The sequence below is a fragment of the Sebastes fasciatus genome, chromosome 7, assembly GCF_043250625.1.
Source record: "Sebastes fasciatus isolate fSebFas1 chromosome 7, fSebFas1.pri, whole genome shotgun sequence".
Taxonomy (NCBI): domain Eukaryota; kingdom Metazoa; phylum Chordata; class Actinopteri; order Perciformes; family Sebastidae; genus Sebastes; species Sebastes fasciatus.
In genome coordinates, this window is record NC_133801.1 from 25,810,261 (window position 1) to 25,831,685 (window position 21,425).

Below are 21,425 nucleotides of genomic sequence, written 5' to 3' on the forward strand. Positions count from 1 at the left end.
TCCGGTCCACCACTTTGCCTTCGTCTCAGCCATTTCAGACAGAGAGATCGGATCTCAATGTGGACGCTGGAGACACGTTACTACCAGGTGTAAATGGAATCAGGTTAAATCATATCTAGATACAAGACACATTTTAATGCCACGTGTAAAGGTCAGTGTTTGTGTTTGTGGCGAGAGAACAGGGAGGCAGTGTGACTCAGCCAGGTGAGGCTATGATGGCACCCCGCCTTCAAGAGAGATTGCTTGGAACAGTTAGCAACGCCTTAGTCTCATCAGAGGACACGTACAAACTAGTTTGTTTCAAATATACTGAACCCCTAACATGTGGCCCGACATGTCCACTCAGACACATTACTGAGCATAATGTAGAAAACAATAAACATTTTTTGAATCCCAAACCTTCATATTTCTGTTTCATTTATACATGAGGCTCCTGATCTTTGGCAAATTAATAGTTAGAGAAGTAAAAACTATGGCCGAATGTGCAGGGGAACACGTGATGCAGGGGAATGTGCCTGTAATAACTCATTTCTAATAAGCTAAAATATCAATGTGCCCGAGAGCACGTTCATATAAAATATGGGGAGCTTTCAGTTGGACAAACGTTGAGCCTACCAACACAATTACAATCGATTATCTGAATAAGAAGCAAAGTTGGATTTAATTTACACTTGCAGAGGTGAAGGTGGGCATAATAATGCGGAGTAGCCTGATCGCATGGGAAATGTTAAAATAGACATCTTTTTTAAAATTTATATTAATATATATATATATAGCAAAACAAATGTACAATAACTGTTAAATCTTATCTACCTGGAAGTAACCAGATGAGTTTGTTTAAAACATTCTGATTTGGTCTACAGAGCATTTTGTCTCAATCATTTGCATACCAAACCCCTCTAATAACCCCCCCCACCCCCCCATAAAGCATTTATCAGTGGATTTCTCTTCATATTTCAGCATACACACAGCAGACCTGTGAGTCCTGCTCTCCAGTGAAATGCTACGCAGATGATAGAAGACGGTGAGACGCATTCTTGTTCCCAGTTTAGCAGCTTGTCAGTTGGGAAAGATGATGACACACAGCAGCAGCAGCTATTCCCACACCAGCGGAGACGGAGGCATTTCAGAGGGCTGAGCCACTGTGGAGCTGTTCAGAAGGAGGCCAACCAGTGGGTGAAGTTAATATTAGCTATTCATGTGTCTCCTTACCTAAACACATCTCTCACTTGGTTAAATGTGTAGTGGTTGGTTAAGTTGTGTTCCTCAAATATTAAAAAAGACGTTAGAAGATAATCTTATAATTCTCCAAATATACTTATCGGAAAAAAAACAATCATCACAAATGAAAGCTTAAAGTGTTAAAAGCATCTCTGAGGAAAACAGCATCAGGTAATGATGTAGCCTTAGGCCTCATGACGTATATTTGTGAGCCTGGTCGATAGCTCAGGGCTTTTGCCCTTTTCTATCAATAGGCAGTCATCATTCGAGGGAGGAGAGAGGAGATGGAGGAGGAGCCCAGTTGGTATGGAGGCAGCATGGCCCATGCCCGGCCAGTTGAAGAATTATTTATTTTTTCCTCTTATAACAAATAAAATAAAATGAAATATGAATATAACAAAATGGAATAAAAAAACTGATAAAATAAATAAATAAATATATAAAGTGAAAAATAGAAAAATTTAAAAAAAGCCAACAGAACTGGGCAAGGATCAATATCCTGTGACTGTGTACAGTGTGTGTGATTGAGAGGGTGGGGGTGACTGGTGGTCAGTCAGGGTGCAAATCAAATTAAGGCAAGATAAAAAAAAATTTTTTTAAAAAAATGGGCCTCATGAAGTTCCTAAAGGGGCTGATGTGGTGCAGCGAGACCCACAACAATCCTGGTTCACAATCACAGTTTTTTGGGGGGTGTGGCTGGCAGGATCTTTTAACACCCATGCCTTCAACAATCCTTGAACTCTTGCTTCCAAAAAGGGTTCTTCAGGGAACCCTTAGTCTTACAAAGAACCCTTAAAAAAAGACCACAGCCCTTCAGGAAGAACCCTTTTGGAACTCTTATTTCTAAGAGTGCTGCTGGCTAGCAGCTATTACAGCAGCAGCAGCTGGAAGAATCTTTTAAAAGGAGCTTTATAAATAAGTAAACACCCAAGATGTCTCACTAACATGTTATCAACACATACAGAATCTGTAGTTCTATGTTCTAGTGCTGCGTATCAAAGAGCCTCCTACCTGATAAAGCTTTTGAAAGCAGCTGATTGAGGGTTGATGCAGAGCGGCACTCGACTCCCCTTCTGCTGCTCCAAAATGAACTGATGGATGATCTCTGTGAGGGGAAGACACAGACCAGCAGAGGACGATCAGAGGGACTAAACTAATTATTACTTATTGTAACGTAAAGTCAGTAAAAATACATTTCTCACATTTATGCGTAGCTAGAATCTTTGCTTGCCTTTCTTTATTACTGTTGACAATATAACCAACATTAAATGTCATTTGATGCCCTACATCTGAAGGCCAGCAGTTCCTCTCCTCTCCTGACCTCCAGTTAATGAGCTTAATGAGCTCTAAAGGTTCCCTGTGGACTTTTTTTTTTTTTTTTTTTTTTAAAGTTATTTTTTGGGGGCATTTTTTTAAGCATTTATTGATAGGACAGTGGATAGAGTGTTGGAAAGGGGGAGAGAGAGAAATAACATGCGGAAAGGACCACAGGCCGGATTCGAACCCAGGTCCACCGCTGCTAGGACTGAGCCTTGGCCATACATGGGCGCTCGCTCTACCAACTGAGCTAACCAGCCGCCCCCCTGTGAACTTTTTGACCACTGCTAGCGCTGTGGAGGAATCTTTTTTTTTAAGTGGGTCCCCATTTTGTTTGTATTGTGCATACAGTAGGCATAAGGACGCATGATTTCTATGGATGGTTTGCTGCTATCTGATCAGCAACTGGCAGCACTAACACGCAGAGAAGCATAGCAATGTGCCAGCAATGGCAAGGGAGAAGAAGACTTCGAGCAAGTAAACAATCAACTTTGAAATTATGAGGAAGGAAATGCATCAAACACATTAGTTAGACCTCAGGGACTCAAGCAACCTGGATCACAATACATGTTTATCAGTGAGGATGCGGATGAGGACCAGTGTCATAAAGGAACTAGGATGCAGAGGTAAAACTCCAGCAACACTGAGCAGCATGCAAACTCTCTACTACAGAAGAACTAGGATGACAGGAGCCCAATATCTGAATATCAGGAGGCTTCAACACAAGTACAAATTTGAACGAGCAAGTGTATTGAAACACTCAAACCAGTTGGCTGACTGACTCAGACGGCAGACTGCCGAGTGAGAAGCCCTCGGTTCGCTAGCAAAGACCACACATCTGCTGTCCTGATCTCTCACTCATTCATTCTGCCTGCTTTTCCCCTAACTGTCCTCTCATTTCAGACCCACCAACAACTAATTAACCTCCATTGTGGGGTCTCTCTAAAAAAAATAAAAACAAAGCCGTGGATGCCATCTGCGAACAGCTTCAGCTGCTCTCCCTGCCGGCCTCCAGTGACCTCATTCAACAAGTCTGCACGAGACTCTGACATTCCACCTGATTAATGCACCTGATCAGCCGGTGATTCCGAGCTTTCCCTGGATCTGGAGGCATAATCCACATATTGACTCGGTCACAAGGCTCCATTCTCCAATGAATCCACCACTGCCATGCTGTTGGCCTCACGTCTGCTCTGTCTCCTGTTTATAGTGACATTCCTCCTGATGAGCTCCCTGACCTCTGAGGGATTACATAACTTCTGTTTGTTTACAAGAAAACCTCACAGGGCACCTTCTGGGAGGTCTCAGTAGGGCTTCTAGCAGATTGCACCGGATTGACCCGTTAGATTAAGACATGTCACTACTGTATGTCAGCTGCAACACTTTAGATTGTGCCCTTTTAAGTGTTTTTATGTTCAAAGTCTTCTTTGCCATTGAATAAGAAACACTTTGTACGGGCTAGTATCTGCTAGTACTCTTTTCTGTTCTGTTTTCTCTTCATTTCACTCACAAAGAGTCATATTGCTTGTGGTAGAATATTCTATTCTCTGCTCCTTGCCCACTCTTTGTTTAGCTAATGTGAATAAAATAGACTATCAATAGTTAGAAGCCTTAGAAGTTATTACTGAAATAAAACATAAGAGTCAACAACTGCTCTTTTTTAAAATCCCTTTGTCAATGTTAAAATATCTTTTAATACAGCAAACTCAACTCAACTCTGCAGATAAACGTACCTTTGACTTGTCTCACAGAGCTCAGATTCTTCTCAAAGTCATCATCAAATTTGGGATTAGTGACCGGCTCAAAGTCACTGGTGTAAACACGGCCAGAGGATGTGGTGTAGCAGCACTTGCACATGCATGTATGGTAGCGCAGTCGACCTTCGTCCAAGTAGGGGTGAGCCAGGGCGTCCTTCGCTGAAATCCTCTTTGTCTGGAGACCAAACAGACACGTTATATGAGATTAACAAGACTATTAACAGCATTTTATATTCACCTTTGCCTCAGAATACATGTAAAGAGAGATCAAATAGCTACTAAGGGACAGTGTAAAAGTAACTGAGGTGAGGAGGGGGGCTTTGGTTATTCAGAATTTCTTTGAGTTCTCCTCAATTGGCTTCAATAAAAATTCAACACCATGTCCCCAACATTCCCATATAATATGACACTATTGAACTGGTACAACTCGTTTAACCATTAACAACTCAATAAGGCAATGCATAAACAACTGAGATGATGAACACTACCTTAAAATCTTAATGGAATAATATTTTCACTTTAGTCACCAATACGCACATTTGAGTTGAAAATGGTAATTTTTTATTTTATGGCAAACGGTAAAATGGTAAATATCCCAGTCATTCTTTCTTGAATAGACGACTGCTGATAAATGAATGGTTATCACTGGTCCTGAATGAATGAACTGGGAGCTCTGTGAATGCTAAGGGGCTGGGATGTTTTCACCCCACCCCGCATGCCAAATTATGACAAATAAATGAGATGATGTAGCGTTTGTAGATATAAGGTCAGTTGTGTCACAATTAAATTAACATGATGCATAAAGTGGCATGACAGGCGTGTTTTGAAGCAGGTGGAGCTCGTATGTGGGTCATTTTTCACCCCACCCCCACCCCAGTAATAATTACAGCCATAATGACTTCCTGTTTTTCTACGAACAGGCAGGTCCTCCTGTAATTCAAATACTGTCCGGAGCAACGTCGTTACATTTTAAAATGGATTCTGAGGTTTTTCCTTTTACTACATTTTATCAGTTCAGTATGAAATTAGATTTTTGTGTGAAAAGTCAAAAATATTTTTGCTGATAGATTGAAACATGCTAACACCAACATACAGGTATATTTGGTCCCTAATATGACTACAGAAAAAATTTTACAGGGAGGTACTGCTAGTCTCTTTTTCTCATATTTGTTAACATTTTGTCAAATTGGCAGAACTAAAAAAAAATAAAAAAAATAAACTACTTGTGGTAAAACATGTGGCTATAATTCTAATCAACATGTGAATCTTAAACTGAAGCACAGGTGTATACACAATGGACAAGGAAGCCTCCTCCGTTCAACGTCGTAATGACTGTGTCTACTGCGTTGCTCACTACATATCCATAATTATACTTCAGTGACTCACTGAATGGCTCACAGTCATTAACAAAACATAATGCAAAACTATTTCTAACAGAATGACTCACCGGATCAAACACCAGCATCCTACAGAGGAGGTGGACAGCTTCATGGGTTGCTTGGCTAGACAGCGTGTACAGAACAGGGAGGGATGGCTGCAGACGAAACAAACATCACAACAGCAACGTATTTAAACATCTGTATCAAATAATACATTTTAATTTATTGCAGTTCTTTAAAATGTGCCAGCAGAATGTGGGGGAAAAGACTGCACGCCCATTTGGATGCCTGGTTTTTAACCTTATATAATCTGCTTTGCAATTGTTAAATAAGACACGATATATACTGATAATTGTTAAATTTGTATGGATTGGGTTTTTTTTAAGATTTTGACAGTGACAGTAAACGAGGGGAAAGCAAACAGTCCAACCAGCCGTGAATCGAAACTGCGGACTGGAAACAGAAAACCCCAGAATCATTTCATTTTTTCAATAAGACAGGTGGGAAAGCTCTATGCAAAAAATTACTTACCTGTTTGTGAGGTCCTCTGACAATGTGCGCACGAGCGCCTTCACACGCCGTCCTCATCGCTTCCATAGAGGGAGTCCCCAACAGGTCAGTGATTAAATCCAGCTACAAGCAACAAGCACACCGATCACACACAAGAGTCTAAAAGATAGGAAGGTTTGTTTCTGCTAGTCAGGACTCTCAAGATGTTTGTCTGTAAGATCAGAAGCATTTATTTCATCTACGCCAGTGAGTAGTGACGGAGAGCCCAGCTGTAATACGGCAGCTCATTCAAACAAGACAATACAATGTAGAACAAACTTCAATGAGGCTCCACTCTCATGTAGCCAACATGGCTGCATCCCACCTACAATGCTCTTTTATTTGCATGAATTGGCAATCCTCTTCACTGACAAGCAATGTTATCATGTATATAATCATTGATATATATATATATCTATATATATATAGATATATATATATCAATTAGCATATACCGCAAAGTGATTCCACCATCTGTATTCCTACTGGTTTCGTTCTATTTGCAGTGCGATTAGCATTTATACAGTTTATTCAGTCAGTGTTTTCTCATTTACAGAGATGTGGCCAGCACAAACAGATAAAGGCCGGTTATAACATAGAATTACATGTACTCTAATGGCTCCCATGTTAAATTCAGTATAATGTCCACAGCACTTATTCAATCAACAGCCATGTCATACTCACCACACTGCTGCCGACACTTTTTTTTAACTGTTAACTGTAAACTGTTTTTCATTCACCAATCTAATCGCTTCCATTCCATTTTCTTCAGTGAAGTTACAGACAATTAAAATGAAAACCTCCTGAAGTTATTTCTTAATGGAAACCCTACCAGGACCGGGAGGGAGGATGTTCTCTGAGCCACTGAAAGGCTTTTAATGTCAAACATCTGAGCAGGAAGTGTTAGATAAACAGTGTTGGGGGAAAAAAAACACAAAATAGAAGTAATATAAATAATGAATGTTGTTGAAATGTACATTATCTTGAATTTATCAAGACAATAAAAACATGGGTTGAGTTTGTATAAACACTAAATTAAAAAAGGGAGGCTTTTTTACTAAAATAGAGTGAGATAGAAACCTGGAAATTCTCTCTGCAGATGGAAAAGGCCAATTATTTCCTGTCTTCTTTATTAAGACAACAGTTTGTTTTGCTGCCGCCAGTATGCTGGACCTGTAGCATTAAACCAAATTTGCTGTTACCACCAGTAAACAGGGCGCCGCCGAATCAACCAGGACTGATATCTTACAGAGAGTTCCCCTGTTACCTGCTGAATGGGACTCTGGGCTTGGAAGAGGATGCGTCGCCCCAGCAGCTCAGCGAAGATGCAGCCCACAGACCAGATATCGATGGAGTTGTTGTAATGGCGGCTCCCCATGAGGATCTCAGGAGCTCTGTAGTACTGGGTCACCACTTCCTGAGTCATGTGTCGTGACTCATCCGACTCCTCCACTCGGGCCAGGCCAAAATCACAGATCTGGAAGACGAAGGTCATTTAGAGTTCAGTTGTTCAGCTTCATTCTGACAACTAGTAGCTTTTGCTTGGTAAGTATGCTCGTCTCCCCTGCTCACATGGAAACAACCACTGCGTGTGTTGCTCATAGGTCACGGTATTACATCATGTAGTACAATTTTACAGTGTTTCCCACACATGCTCTATACTTGGACTGTCCACCCATGTATTTTAACGGCTGTCTGCACTTTTTTTTTTTTTGGTGCAATTTAAACAACAGCAAATGTTCATAAAGGTAGTTTGACTTTGTTTGTGAGTTTGCTCCAAATCCCCAGATCTGTCCTGAAGAACAGCATGATGTAGGATGCATAAAAACACCCTTCAATAACCGGTCTCCTTGTAAAGCCTGTAACGTTTAGAATTTGTTGACAGTGTCAAAGACGTATTGAAAAACTCTACAGTTATATGGTTACAGTTATACCCCCGCGACAACATAGCCGGGGTCTATAGCGTTCCGCATGTCCGTCCTTACGTGTGTCACACTTTCATTTCCGGAGCAGAACTCCGAAACTATTTAACTTAGGAACTTCAAATCCAGCGCTCTATGAATGTTTCTATGCATGTATGTACATTATGTATACTTGGGGAGATATGAATAATCTACAGCTAATGACTTGGCACCGTGTTTGTTGGATTCATCACATACTCGGAATAAACAAACTTGAATGGCAAGTACCCAAATCATGTAAAATTAATGAAATATCAGACACTATCACCCGGCACCGTGGACACAGAGTCCAGGTGTTGAAATACAAGCAAGTAATGAAGTGGTTAAAACCTGGAGAGCATCAACAACACAGACCATATTTGTCTTCTACTGACTTTATCCTGAGGAACTTGAGCTAATAACAAGCTTGATTGTGCTCAATAGACTAATTCCATTAGTTCCAAAACGGGGAAACCTTTGACACTACCTTAGTAGGGGTCAAGCAGTGAGCGGAGGTATGTGAGCCATGCTCACTTTTGCCTTGTAGGTGTTATCAATGTACTTAAAGACCCTGATCTGAACATTTCTGACTTTGGTGACTTCTAATGGCAGTATCTAAACTTACACTTGCACAGAAGCAAAAAAACAAAAAAAACGTGAAGGCGCTGTGATTCCACAGATAAATGCAGGCCTGCATTGAAACTGTGTTCCCTTTATTGTTTAGTGATTGTTCATTGAAGAAAATGGTAGAAAAGGCAGGTAATGATTATTTAGCATCATTGTCTTTGTCGATGAAATGAACAAAGGACTTAACTATTGTCCAAGGCAGTAGTGCTGCTGCATTGTATCCATGGTAGACTAAATAACAAAGAACCTTACAATACAGTTCAAATCAGTACAAACACCATCAACTACAGCCAGTAAAATGACCACGGAGCTGAATCATCTTAAGCCTTCAAAGATATGATTTACTGCAGGACTATTTTGGAGATGGCAGAATTTACAGAGCTTTCTGTTATCGTGGTGTTGTCCTCAGGGTTTGTTATATAGATTTAGACTTTCTCTCTGACATGTTCAGAAAAGGGTAGCCTGTTTCACGCACCTTGAGCACACAGTTGCTGTTGACCAGGAGATTTCCAGGCTTGATGTCTCTGTGTAGAATGCCAGCAGAATGAAGGTATTTAAGTCCTGTTGGTGTGGATGGTGTAGGAGGAAGAGACAACAGGATAGAATATTACATCAGATATTACAGACCTAAAACAGTGCTTACCAGCACCATGCAATGGTTGAGGGAGTCTGCTGACATTTAACAGAGATAAACTGGTGTCTGCTCATATATATGTAACATATTCAAAACACCACAATGTTTTGGATGAAGGAAGAATGGGATGGGAAACAAGGCAAAAGGGTTAGACATGAGAATTTATATTTCTTATTATAGTTATTCTATATGCTGAAGTCGTTTCAGCATAATACATAAGAAATCTGTTACTTACACCATGAATTCTCAAATAAAAGTCAGAATTCAAAAAACAGCTGAATGATAAAGGCCAGCACAAACAAATGAAGATAAGACACTAATAAAAGGTCACGTAAGACATGTGAGAGTTGTTCTGGGCTGCTGTAAGAAGCACTGAAATACTGACATTAATTTAACTCGGCTCACATCCTTCACTTCCCGTAAACACATATCTGCACATTTCATCCCCATTGCTGTTGGAGTGACAACATCTTTTTAATGAACTGAAGTTGAATAAATATATTCAATAATAACAAGAAGATGATCTGAAAGAGAAAGTAGAGGAGAACCTACCTCTTAGAATCTGATAAAGAAAAACTTTGGCGTGGTCTGAGCTCAGAGGCTGCGGTGATACGATGATCTTATGGAGGTCACTTTGCATCAGTTCAGTCACCACATAGCTGACCAGTGGGAAATTAAGGAAAAACAGAAACACATCCAAGAGCACAAACAGGAAAGAACCATTGGAAGATAGTGCTGATATTCAAAAGTTGTATTTACTCTATTAAAATGAGGGTTCAGCCTGAGTATCAGCCGGGCTTCTGTTTCCACCTGCTGCCACAAAAGCATTGTGGAAATCAAATTCGTACCTAACATGAAAACGCCCAAAAATGTACTTGCTTCAGCTCAAAGACTCTCAATGTTGGTAAATCATCAAGAACAAACCAAGGCTGAATTCACAAGGCAATGTCTGTAGTCTCAGGTGGATTTCTGATTCAAGTGCCCATCACTGAAGCTTTCACCTGCTCATACATGAATTAGCTGACATCCCTGCACAACTGAAATCTTTCCACTGTGGCGTTCTCTGTATGAATAATGATGCACGCCCAATAAAACTAATTGGAAGGCAATATTTCAAAGGGCCCTAATGGCCAGAGAGTCCTGAGTCAGCAGAATGCCTCAGCTGGAAGGGAAAACCACCTGGCAAAGACTGCCTGAACATGAGGTAGCGAGAAATACATCCTGATTATCATCCTCTGTGACTAACTGTACATAGCCTGTACATTAGGCTATAAATAAAGACCAGTGAACTACTCAGTACTGTGAATTATACCCAGACCCTGATATATCTTCCCCTTCGCTTTAGGCCTAATGCCCCACTTTACCTTGTACCAGGGCTTTTCAAAGTCTAACAGTTTCTATAATCCAATAGCAGTCAGGTTATAATATTTCTATCTAACTAGTTCATAGGGTTGAGTCCAATACTCGGATGAAACGAGTACCTGGTACTGTTTACGAGTATCATACGATAAAAATGTGTTAATATCCGTATTCGCGATAAAGGAAAACCCTCATTCCAGCCACACACAGAGCTCCTCCCCTACACAGAGTTCAACCAAGAAGTGTTGGTCGTGTTCACAAGTTCCACAAATAGCTCTTTCATCCGCTCAACAATATTCCCAGTCCATGTCCGCAGTTCTCCTCTCCTTTCCAGGACGCCACTCAGAGACTCCAAGAAGGGTACTCCGGCGCTCAGCCGGGGCTCTTGAGTATCCCCACATCTGCCCGGCACCTCTCACCCTGGGCAACTCCGGAAAAGATGAGAGTCCAGCCCCTCTCCAGGATTTTGGTTCCAGAACCAGGGACATCAGGACAGGGACACCTAGGTCCTGCCACCTAGCTCAAAATTCACCCGACCCCAATGCCTATCCCTGCAAGTGGTGGGCCCATATGGCGGTGGCTCCATGTAGATTTTTCGGGCTGTCCCCGGCCAGCGGACACTCACCGGCGAGCCCCCCTCCCATGTCTGGTTCCAGAAGGGGGCCCCGGTTGCATCAACATTATCAATAAATGATTAAATGAATACAGCAAGAGGGACAATGAGACTAAACTTCTCTTTGTATGGTGGCAAACTGTGTCTATGTGGAGGTCGGGTGTAACTATGGGGCCTGGGGTGTCACATGCTTACTTATCCTACTTCTCTGCTGCAGTTCATGATATCGGATAGATTTCACATACTGTTCTATAGTATTTAACTTTTTATGTTGTTAATGCCTGCTTAATGCATCTTGGCCACTTATACCACATACTCCAGTTTAAATAGAGACTACGTTAGACCAAACATGACCATCTGCCATCATGCAATGGTCAACTTGGTATATGGACCTTGAGTCAAGATTCTTTTCATCAAGAATGAACTTTCACACTGAACTGGAAAACTGCTTTTGAAATGGACATTTTGTGTGTTGTTACTATTTGCTGTAGTACTCAAACCAATAAAAGAATTAGCTGACAGATTTATTTTTAAACGTTGACTACAGAGCTGTTCCATTACCTGAATATAATCCACGCTGTCTGCTGGCCAAAGGTTTAAAATGATCGTACAACATATCAATACAGGAATCCAGCTTTGAATCCATCAATGGTAGGTAAGGATACATTTCTTCAAAGTAGTCGATGTGTGGAGGTTGTAGTATGTCCAGAGCAGAGAGCACCTGAGGAGAGAGAGAGTTACGGGTTGATACCAGGTGACAGAAAGAGACAGCCAAAGACATCTGTAGTTAACTAGGTCAACATCTGTTACTAACTACTAAATGTGTCAGTGGAAAAGCTTGCTACTGTATGAATCTGATGAAGGGCTCGTCTGGGTAACTGATCCATACCTTCTAATACCAGGTGGAAAGGGGGTTTACGAGAGTGTTTTTATCTGGAGATGATAAATTTGAGCATTGCTGTGTACTTACGTTTTCATGTTTGAAGAAGCATAGCATCTTCAGCTCCCGAAATACCCTCTTGCAAGAAACAAGGTTTTGGAAGACATTGGGCATTTTTTTGAGGGCAACTCGCTTTCCATCTCTGGGGTCGGTCACTGACCTGGGTGAAGAGGACAAACACAATATTACTTTTTTTATTTAGCACTTTCACATTGTTGATGTTAGATTGATACAGTAACTTTAATCATATAATGTTACATCTCTCTCTATCTCAGTGACTATGATATTTAGTGTGGATACTCAGGGGCCCCAGAGGCTGATTCCTAATCATTTTTGTGACCCCCTAACCTTTTTTTTTTACATCACTATGAAGCCGATTCCAATTTACAAACACTTTAGTTTACAACGAAGTATTTTGGAAACGAATAGCTGAAAAAATCCATAAAATATGCTGTGGTTATCCACAGTCCTCAGAGGATGATTGATAATGTGTTGGTGACCCTTCTGACCTTTTAATGGTAATTAAATAATCAAATAGATGAGAAGATATCTTGTATGCAAGCTTGATAGTTAAGTCAGAAATTGGATGAAGAAAGAGTGTGACAAGGTGATTGATGGAGGGATCGAGAAAGAAAGAACACACAGTAACACACAGTATGCTTTTCCATGTCTGTTGGTTGAGCTCCTTTTTTTTCTCTAACTGATAACCGACCCTCATTAACCGATTATTAACCCCTTAACAAGATTAGTGCGTTTCATGCAACGGTGCTTCGGTTGTAGTGCCTAACAAGCTGCCCGGCTGCAACGATAAGCTGATGAACAAACAGGTTAAATCCATCATTTATTACCAGCTGCAGTGTTTGAGCACAACAGACAACTGAGTCCCCAGTTCACCCATCATGGAGAGTTACTGTAGCAGCCACGATGCTGCGTGTAGTGTCGAGGACACATGCAACCACTTTCCCGTTAAAAGTCTCCACCACATCATTTAGTTTAGCTGTGAGGTTGTCAGCTGTGTGTCAGCCGGCGTAACGTTACGAGTGTCCGACAGACCACGTGTGTGTGTGTGTGGCGGCGGTGAGTGTGGGGTTGGCGATGGCGTTATAGCTGTGAACGTAGCAGTGCAGTATGTGTACAGTTTATTTGTCGGTGAATAAATGCTACATCTCCTCAAGACCCAAACCAAGCTCCTGTATCTGTAAGACCGGCTCAGACTCTTAAGGTGGACTGATAAGGTGGATCAGCTTTTCTCCTTTAAGTGACAAGCCACTCTTCACAGTTTTGCTCAGCTTTTTATTTAATTTTGAACATTTATTTTGAACCGTTTAACCGATAGCATTTAATCTGTAAAAACTCTTAATGTTGGTTAAACGGTTAATTATCAACATCCCTGGCTCCTTCCTTAGTGATTAGTGAGAGAATGTTTTTAGGTCAGAGCCTCGTTAGGAACACAGCAGGTGTATGTCTTCCAGCACAACCTTCAATTAACCTTTCCAAATAGGATCAGTCAAGGCGAACAGATGGCAGTGGACTAAGATCCAAGGTTTCACCAAGACGGTGCTCCAAACACCTTCTCAAACCACAACAGCCACAGTGCTACGGTAAAGTGTACAGCTTGAGGGTTTTATGTTGTTGGAAATTACCATAAACGCTCCTTTTATCATTCATTATTATTATTATTATTATTATTATTATTATTGAAATAGGCTTACATTAGGAACAGGGTTTTATTTATAGATTCCCCAGTGTCAAGTTTATGTCATCATATTTCAGGAAGAACCCCGTTTTCTGATCTGCTCCTGTTTTTATTAGTTATTAATGCTAACTCAACCCTTCCTCTGTGTTTACCTGTTGTCTTGATAAATCCAGAGTAACGTGTATATTTTCCATCAGTACATTATGTCATACTGTGCTCACTACTCTGTGTCTGTTTCTCTTCTGGAATTTGTTAAAGAGGACAATCATTTTTTTCAACTTCAGACCCCAAAGCCATCTATTAAGTGAACTTCACTTTCCAAACTGTTCACGCCTCCAGAATGTATACCCTTCTCACACCTGATGTTTCATTCAGCTCTGCTATCAATCAGCTAGAGAGGCAGAGTTATGTCCATTCCAAAATGTTTAAAACTTGGTTATAAGATGTGAGCAGCAGCTGGTCACCTTTCTAGGCTGAGTCCTGTAGAACTGGGCGATATGGAGAAAATCAAATACCACGATATTTTTAAACAAATACCTCGATATCGATATTGCGACGATATCGTAGGGTTGACTATTTGTGTTTTCACAAAATATTTACACAATGAGATTTTTGATTAATAATCATTAGTAATGTTGATATAATTAATATAATATATAATATATATTAATATATATAATGACTATGTGGGCAAAAGCAAATAATAGAACAGCTACAGAACGGTAAGTTCAGAAAATTAAATCACTTTACTGTATTGCAGACTTTAAAACCAGGAAAAGACAACACTTATACCACATTACGATATTACGATATCCAAGACGACATCTAGTCTCATATCACGATATCGATATAATATCTATATATTGCCTAGCCATAGAGTACTGTAGCTTGGCGGTGGGAGAAGTTGTGGGTCACAGCAGCATTAAATCTGCTGCTGTGGTAAATTTTGTTGATATTGTCTAGGAAGTGAATAAGGTGATTTGGGGGGGGGGGGCATTGAAAGAGTCATCATATCAAATATACCTCTGTTTATAAATGATGATCTGCTGCTGAGAGAACTGTCATGGAGAACAACATCAGCTATCTGACTGTAAATCACCACATTGTTTCACTCAGACAGACAGCAGGTTCACATAATCCAAACTAAAGAAAGATGAAGAACTCAATCTGGTGTTTAACCTGAAAACGGATGATTTTTATGTGTCATGTTAGTGAACTTTGAAGTGTTTTGGTTGCAGGCTCACTCAGAGTGTACCTGATAAAACACAGAGTGAGCCTCCTCAGAGGAGAAACACAGAGTCTTAGTAGCTCTCAGGCCAAGAAAGAAGCAGTAAACAGGATCAGAGGTAAACAGCAGCAGCAGGAGCAGCAGCCAGAGTCTGAGTCCTGCATGGAGGAGGAGGAGGAGGAGGAGGAGGAGGAGGAGGAGGTGGAGGACTGTGCTGAAGATAGCAAGCCTCACACTGACTAAAACACAGCAGGGAAAAATCTTGTGGAGTACATCAGATTAAAGGGTTCCTACAAACAACCAGAAGCATGAAAAAGGTCAAAGTAGGACAGTCAGTCTTTTTTAGTGCTGCTATCTTGTGTTACTTCTTACATGGATCATGAGTGATTTCAAAGTCTCCTTCCACACCTAAATGGAGCGAGAGATGTGAGGAAGAGAGTGTCCGTTTCAAGTGGTAGTCCTCTTTTCTAGGAACTAGTATATTCGTTTCTAGAAAAGAGGACGACCACTTACTATACACCAAGTATCCTCTCTTCACCCCAGATTTAAAAAATAAAAAACGATTTTATTTTATCCACATCGATTCATCAATATCAATGATAAAAATGCCACATTGAAATAATATGTTTTATTAATATCTGGTTGGTTGGTTTGGCCCTGTCACTGATATGTGGTTATGGCTAAAGAGGATCCATTCATGTGTTTCCATTCTGCAGACAGCCTCCAGTAATCCTCTATCTCTACACTTGTAGGAAGCTTCATTTGCAGTTGCAATGTTTTTCCCGGTAGTCTTTTCCTTGGACCGCTGACTTCTCGCGTCCGTTTTCATTTTGTTCTGAAGGCTGAACCCTCGCTCTGCTGCCACACTGGAGACTGGAATTACCAGACGCTCTGAACGTGGGATTTCCCGATCCTGCAAGCACTCGCTTCACCAGGAGGAAATCCTGCAGCATGCTCTCCTTCTGCATTACAATTCTTAAATAAAAGTGTTTCCCCACTGAGGAGAAAAGGAACACTATCTAGGACTCATACAACAGGTCTCTGAACCAATCAGGAATCTTGTTTGTACTATAGAGAAAAATGTAAATACGAGAGAACTGGTGAATATGACGTTCTCTTAAAATCACTCCTGCGTGCCACTTTAGATCGTATCGCTTTTTTGTGAGTTGTTTTTGCATGAGGCCCTATGAGAGTGTGTTACTGCTCTGCAGAGGTCAGCGTTTCATTCATGTGCTAAACCTTTGGAATAACTACTTCCCTTCCAAGACGTTGAACAGAAATGCAAGAAACTACCACATGAGCATCATGTTTTCACAACATTCGAGTTTGCTAATCGTCTCCCAGGCTTCATTTGCTGACAAAGTTTGAGAATGTTCAACAGAAATCCATTTAAGGCAATACCATTTCTTACCATTGTTTTAATTGTGAAGTGAAATCATTGCGCTCCTAGAAATTAACATAATGACACATACAAAATGATATTGATACATCAATGATGTAAACAATGCAGGTTTCAAAATGTCTATTACAATTTATTGGGATATAGGAAATGTGTTAACACATCTTTTAGGCTTCAAGGATGCATTAATTGTGTTTTAGTGAGAAACATTGAATATAAAACAGAAACCTCCACAGCCTCTTCATTCCTTTAGTTCTCTCTCTCATTTATACCTTTGGATTCTTTTGCTTATCTTTCTGTCAAATAGCTCAACGCACTGCAAAAAAAACACACGCAATAGATAAAACCCAAGCAAATTAAGAATACATCTTCACTAATCTGACAACACATGCTCAGCCTTTAAAAAAAAACACACTGCAAATACAGAAAGCACAACCAAAGACACAGAAAAGTGCTGCAAACAGCCCACACAACGACAGAAAGAGTTTCCAGGGGAAACACACGATACATGCTCACAGGCTGTTGATACAAAGCCACCTTGTTACTGTGCTATACAGCCACGTGCTGGAACTCCTCACAGATCTGATTTCTACACAGAGCTGACGTTTTTTTTAATGTTAAAACATATCTTATAGACTGTTTATGTGAGGCTACATTAGGACAGTCCTGCTGTCAGTTCACCACGTGGAGGAAGTTTAACACTCTGTGACCGATGGAGGTGAACTTCAAATCAAAAGTTACACCTTTTAGTGAAACCTGAATCAGGTGCTGCTGGTAAATGATAAAGGGACTTACATTCATATAGCTCCTTTCTAGTCTTCCGACCACTCACAGCGCTTCACACTACATGTCAGCATTCACCCATTCACACACCCATTCAGTAGTAATTGACTTTTGCATGTTTTAAGCCACTTGCTGCACAGTGTATATACATTACAGTACGTTACAGCTGATCACTGTCACCAGCAGGCTGTATATGATAGTGTTTGAACAGATATTTTTGTCATTAGTTTCCATTCATGTCACTATACAGGTACACTAATTCATCACAGTAAACATCACTGTTTGTTGTCAACTTAATAAGTTTTATGTGCACAGTTCAAATATCTGCACTTAGAACTAAAACATGAGTTGATAGTAATGCCAGCTAAATATAATTTGTATTATTTATAATAAAGGTTCCATATCATGCTCATTTCAGGTTCATACTTGTATTTTTTGTTTCTACTAGAACATGTTTGCATGCTGTAATGTTAAAAAAAAAACTTTATTTTCCTGATACTGTCGGCCTGAATATACCTGTATTTACACTCTGTCTGAAACGCTCCGTTTTAGCGCATTTTGACAGAATTACAACAGAATTGCGTTGCTAGGCAACAGCTTGGGTCCATGTGTACTTCCTGTCAGCTGATGTCATTCACATACACTGCGACAGGAAACAAACTGGGACACATTTAGAATGTTTACGTTTAAATCTGTGTAAAGGGTCTAAATATTGTATATTCGTGACGTCACGAATGGGCAGAAATCCTAACACTTTGTTTCAAATGCAGAGTTTCTGAATACGGGCTGTGTGTATTTCCCTGTGGATTGAATGTTTCGATACTTTCACAGTATTTATACAGGACTTAAGCCTGCTTTTTAATGAAAAACATGAAAATCTCACTTTTTTTATAATATGGGACCTTTAATAACTGAGAAAGTATAAAAAAAAAACTCAGATTTTCATATTATACTGACATGAATGGAAACCAGAGGCTGCCTGGAAGGTGCACTGAGCTAAAACTACATCACATGCATGAGTACTGGTACGGTGTGTTACTCACCAGACAACCCCAAACGCTCCGTAACCGATGGGCCGGTCGGGCTCGATATCCAGCGGCTGCTGCTGCAGGTGTTGGCCGCCGTGCTGCTGCTGCTGCCGGTGCTGCTGCTGCTGGTGAGCTTTGACCGAAGCGGCGGCCTGAACCTGGGCTGGAGCCACGGCAGCCGCCAGCCCGGGGGCTTGTCCGGGGGCTGGAGAGGGGAAGTAGGGCTGCTGCTGCTGCTGGCCGGGATTGAGCATCACCGCGGCCGCAGCAGCAGCCGTGGAGGAGGAGTGCTGCTGGACCACCACGGTGTGCACCGCGGCGGCAGAGCCCGGGTGCTGCTGCAGGTGATGCTGCTGGCCCGCGTGATGCTGATGGTGGTGTTGGTGGTGCATGTGGGGGGGCGGGAGGTGCTGGAGCTGGTGGTGGTGATGCGGATGATGGGCAGCCACTACTGCTGAGGAGCCACCGGTGTAAGCAGCCATCATGTTTGCGACATTTGTAGCCGTAGTGCCGCAAAGAGCCATAAAACAATGATCCAGGTACCAACACGCTCTCTGACAGAGATGCTCCAGTAGACCAACTCTCTTCTGACAGATGATGAGCAAACTTAGAGAAAACAGAGTGAGAGTGAGGGGTGTAGATGATCCAACACCTGCTACTTCCAGTCCGTGGGTAGAGAAACCGCTCCGGTGTGCCTCCTTATCATCATCATAATGCCAACAAGGATGTGACCCACTTCCTCTAGATTAATGCTCCTGCTCGGCCACCATGAGGCTGCTGCAGCCTGCAGCTAATAACAGAGAGGATAGCATGTCATGCACAGCCTCCAGCATCCAGCTGTGTCTACAGATGTGTACAGATGTGTGCTCAGAGCCCCTCCCAGCGATGATGAGAAATCAAAGGATGTAGAAGAGAAAACAACCCGCACCCCCCTCAGTGTAGATGACAGGTCGGTGGTGCTAGATGTCCCTCATGATGATGAAGGTGGTGATGATGAGCTTCAGCCTCCTGTCTCTCGGTACAGTCCGCTTTTAAAGAGGGTCACATGGGAATAAACAACGCATTCATCTTTTAAAAGTGTCCACACGGTGCTCCTCCGGTCCGGAACCCGCCACAGCATCTATTTCCCTCCTTGTGGTGGTGTAAAGGAGGCCAGACACGGCTAATCTCCGAGCCGTACAGTAATCACCGCTGCTGATCCGGTGCTGTACCGGGAGCTGCTGAATCAGAGCCAGGCCACAGTAGTAGCAGCAGGCCCAGGCCTCGGTCATCCGCTCCTCCTCCTCCTCCTCTCACATAGTATTATTACACCGACGACCCAACAACAACAAGGAGCCCCCCATCAGCCGGACACACAACACAACACACGGAGGAGCAGCTTCGACCATGACTCGGAACGCGAGAAGAAGAGACGGTTGCCAGGAGACCGATTCGATCTCCCCCATCGACAGACAGACAGCCTGAGCAGCTCAGCAGGTTCCGGTTCCCGGTGTCATCAGCGCACTTAACATCCAGAGAAGTTGAGTCGTTGTAACCCCGGAGACAGAGCGAGAGGAGACGGTGTTCAACCTGACAGTGTAGTCCCTCCTGGTCCTGTCGGTGTCGGTGAGCCCCGGTAAACCCTGTTGGTGTCCGTCTGAAGCTGTCTAAACGTCGGGCCCTTGTCGCTCCACCGCCTCTGACTCTGACATGATCCGACTCTAACGCTGCTGGTCACAAGGCGACTCTGATGAGCAGTTGATCCAACATGGTGAACAAACTGCTCGGCGCTTAGATTATTATTATGCAGGACGCACAGCCAATGGGCGTGCAGCACCGCAATGACGTCATGTAATCTCGTTGATTGACAGTGCGCAGGTCCAATGAGACCCATGATGGGGGGAGGATCCACACTGACCTGTGTTTACTGTATGTACGTGCATTAAAGGAAATTGTAAACAAATATATTGAGGTCAAAATTCATCACTTCTTATGTGTTTTATTGATGCTTCTAAAGCTTTTGATCGTCTGCACTATACTCACTTTCAACAGTCTCTTCTGCACTATATGAAAATCTGCTCAAAGATTGTAGGTCAACCCCTTGAGAAACTCTATGAATCAGCCTATCATAATAACATCTTAAGGCTGGCTAACAACATCGTCTCTGACCCCAACCATGTTTTGAACAGTGAATATCAATTGTTACCATCAAATCGGAGATACAGGGTTCCACGATTTAATAAGGTTAGACTGAAGCACTCTTTTGTACATCAGTCAATCCTTAAACTAAATATGGAGCCTAATCCCAGATCAAATGCGCGTTAAAGGGCCCTGAATATCGTCTTCTGTGATTGTAATGTTTAAATGTTTGTATCCTTGTTTATTGTCTTTGTCCTTTCTGTCGGAGCTGCTGTGATGCAAAACAAATTTCAGACCTGTCTGACAATAAAGTATTATCGTATTATCGTATCGTATTCACTTTTTTAATAGTCCTGTATCACAGCTGTTACCCTGCACTATATTCAGTTTTAACAGTTTTCTTCATCTCCTTGTATTTTTAAATCTGGTATATTTTTTTGTAGTTTGTACTACTAACTTTTTTACTGCCTTTTTACTAACATGTTTTGCACTATGGAACTGTGATGCTGGAAACTTGAATTTTCCTCGGGATCAATAAAGTTTCTATCTATCTATCTATCTATCTATCTATCTATCTATCTATCTATCTATCTATCTAATCATAGAAAGCTGTTTATTAAATTGAGTCAAAGAGAGGTGCCCAAATACAATGTGAGAATCCTGGTTTACTGGTATATGCTCACCAGACTGCAAGTGGGGCAACAGTGTCTCAGCCCCATTTGGGGTTAGCAATGGTGTCAGACAAGGGGGGATTTTGTCCCAAGTTCTTTTTTAATTTATATATTGATGATCTGTCCAATAATGGGTGCATGGTTGGTAATACTTTAGTGTACCATA

At 41.6% G+C, this 21,425-nt stretch overlaps 1 protein-coding gene across 1 annotated transcript; it reads right to left on the reverse strand.

Annotated features, from left to right (window-relative positions):
• Positions 1-642: 642 nt before the first annotated feature.
• Positions 643-20,401, reverse strand: nlk2 (nemo-like kinase, type 2). The gene is made up of 11 exons (XM_074639985.1): positions 18,486-20,401; positions 12,367-12,496; positions 12,062-12,117; positions 9,977-10,083; positions 9,266-9,351; positions 7,491-7,700; positions 6,206-6,307; positions 5,743-5,829; positions 4,272-4,470; positions 2,233-2,326; positions 643-1,150 (listed from the first exon to the last, which is right to left on the reverse strand). Exons 1-11 carry the CDS (start codon positions 18,992-18,994, stop codon positions 1,096-1,098), a joined length of 1,635 nt encoding a protein of 544 aa, XP_074496086.1. The 5' UTR covers positions 18,995-20,401; the 3' UTR covers positions 643-1,095.
• Between the last annotated feature and the right edge of the window lie 1,024 nt (positions 20,402-21,425).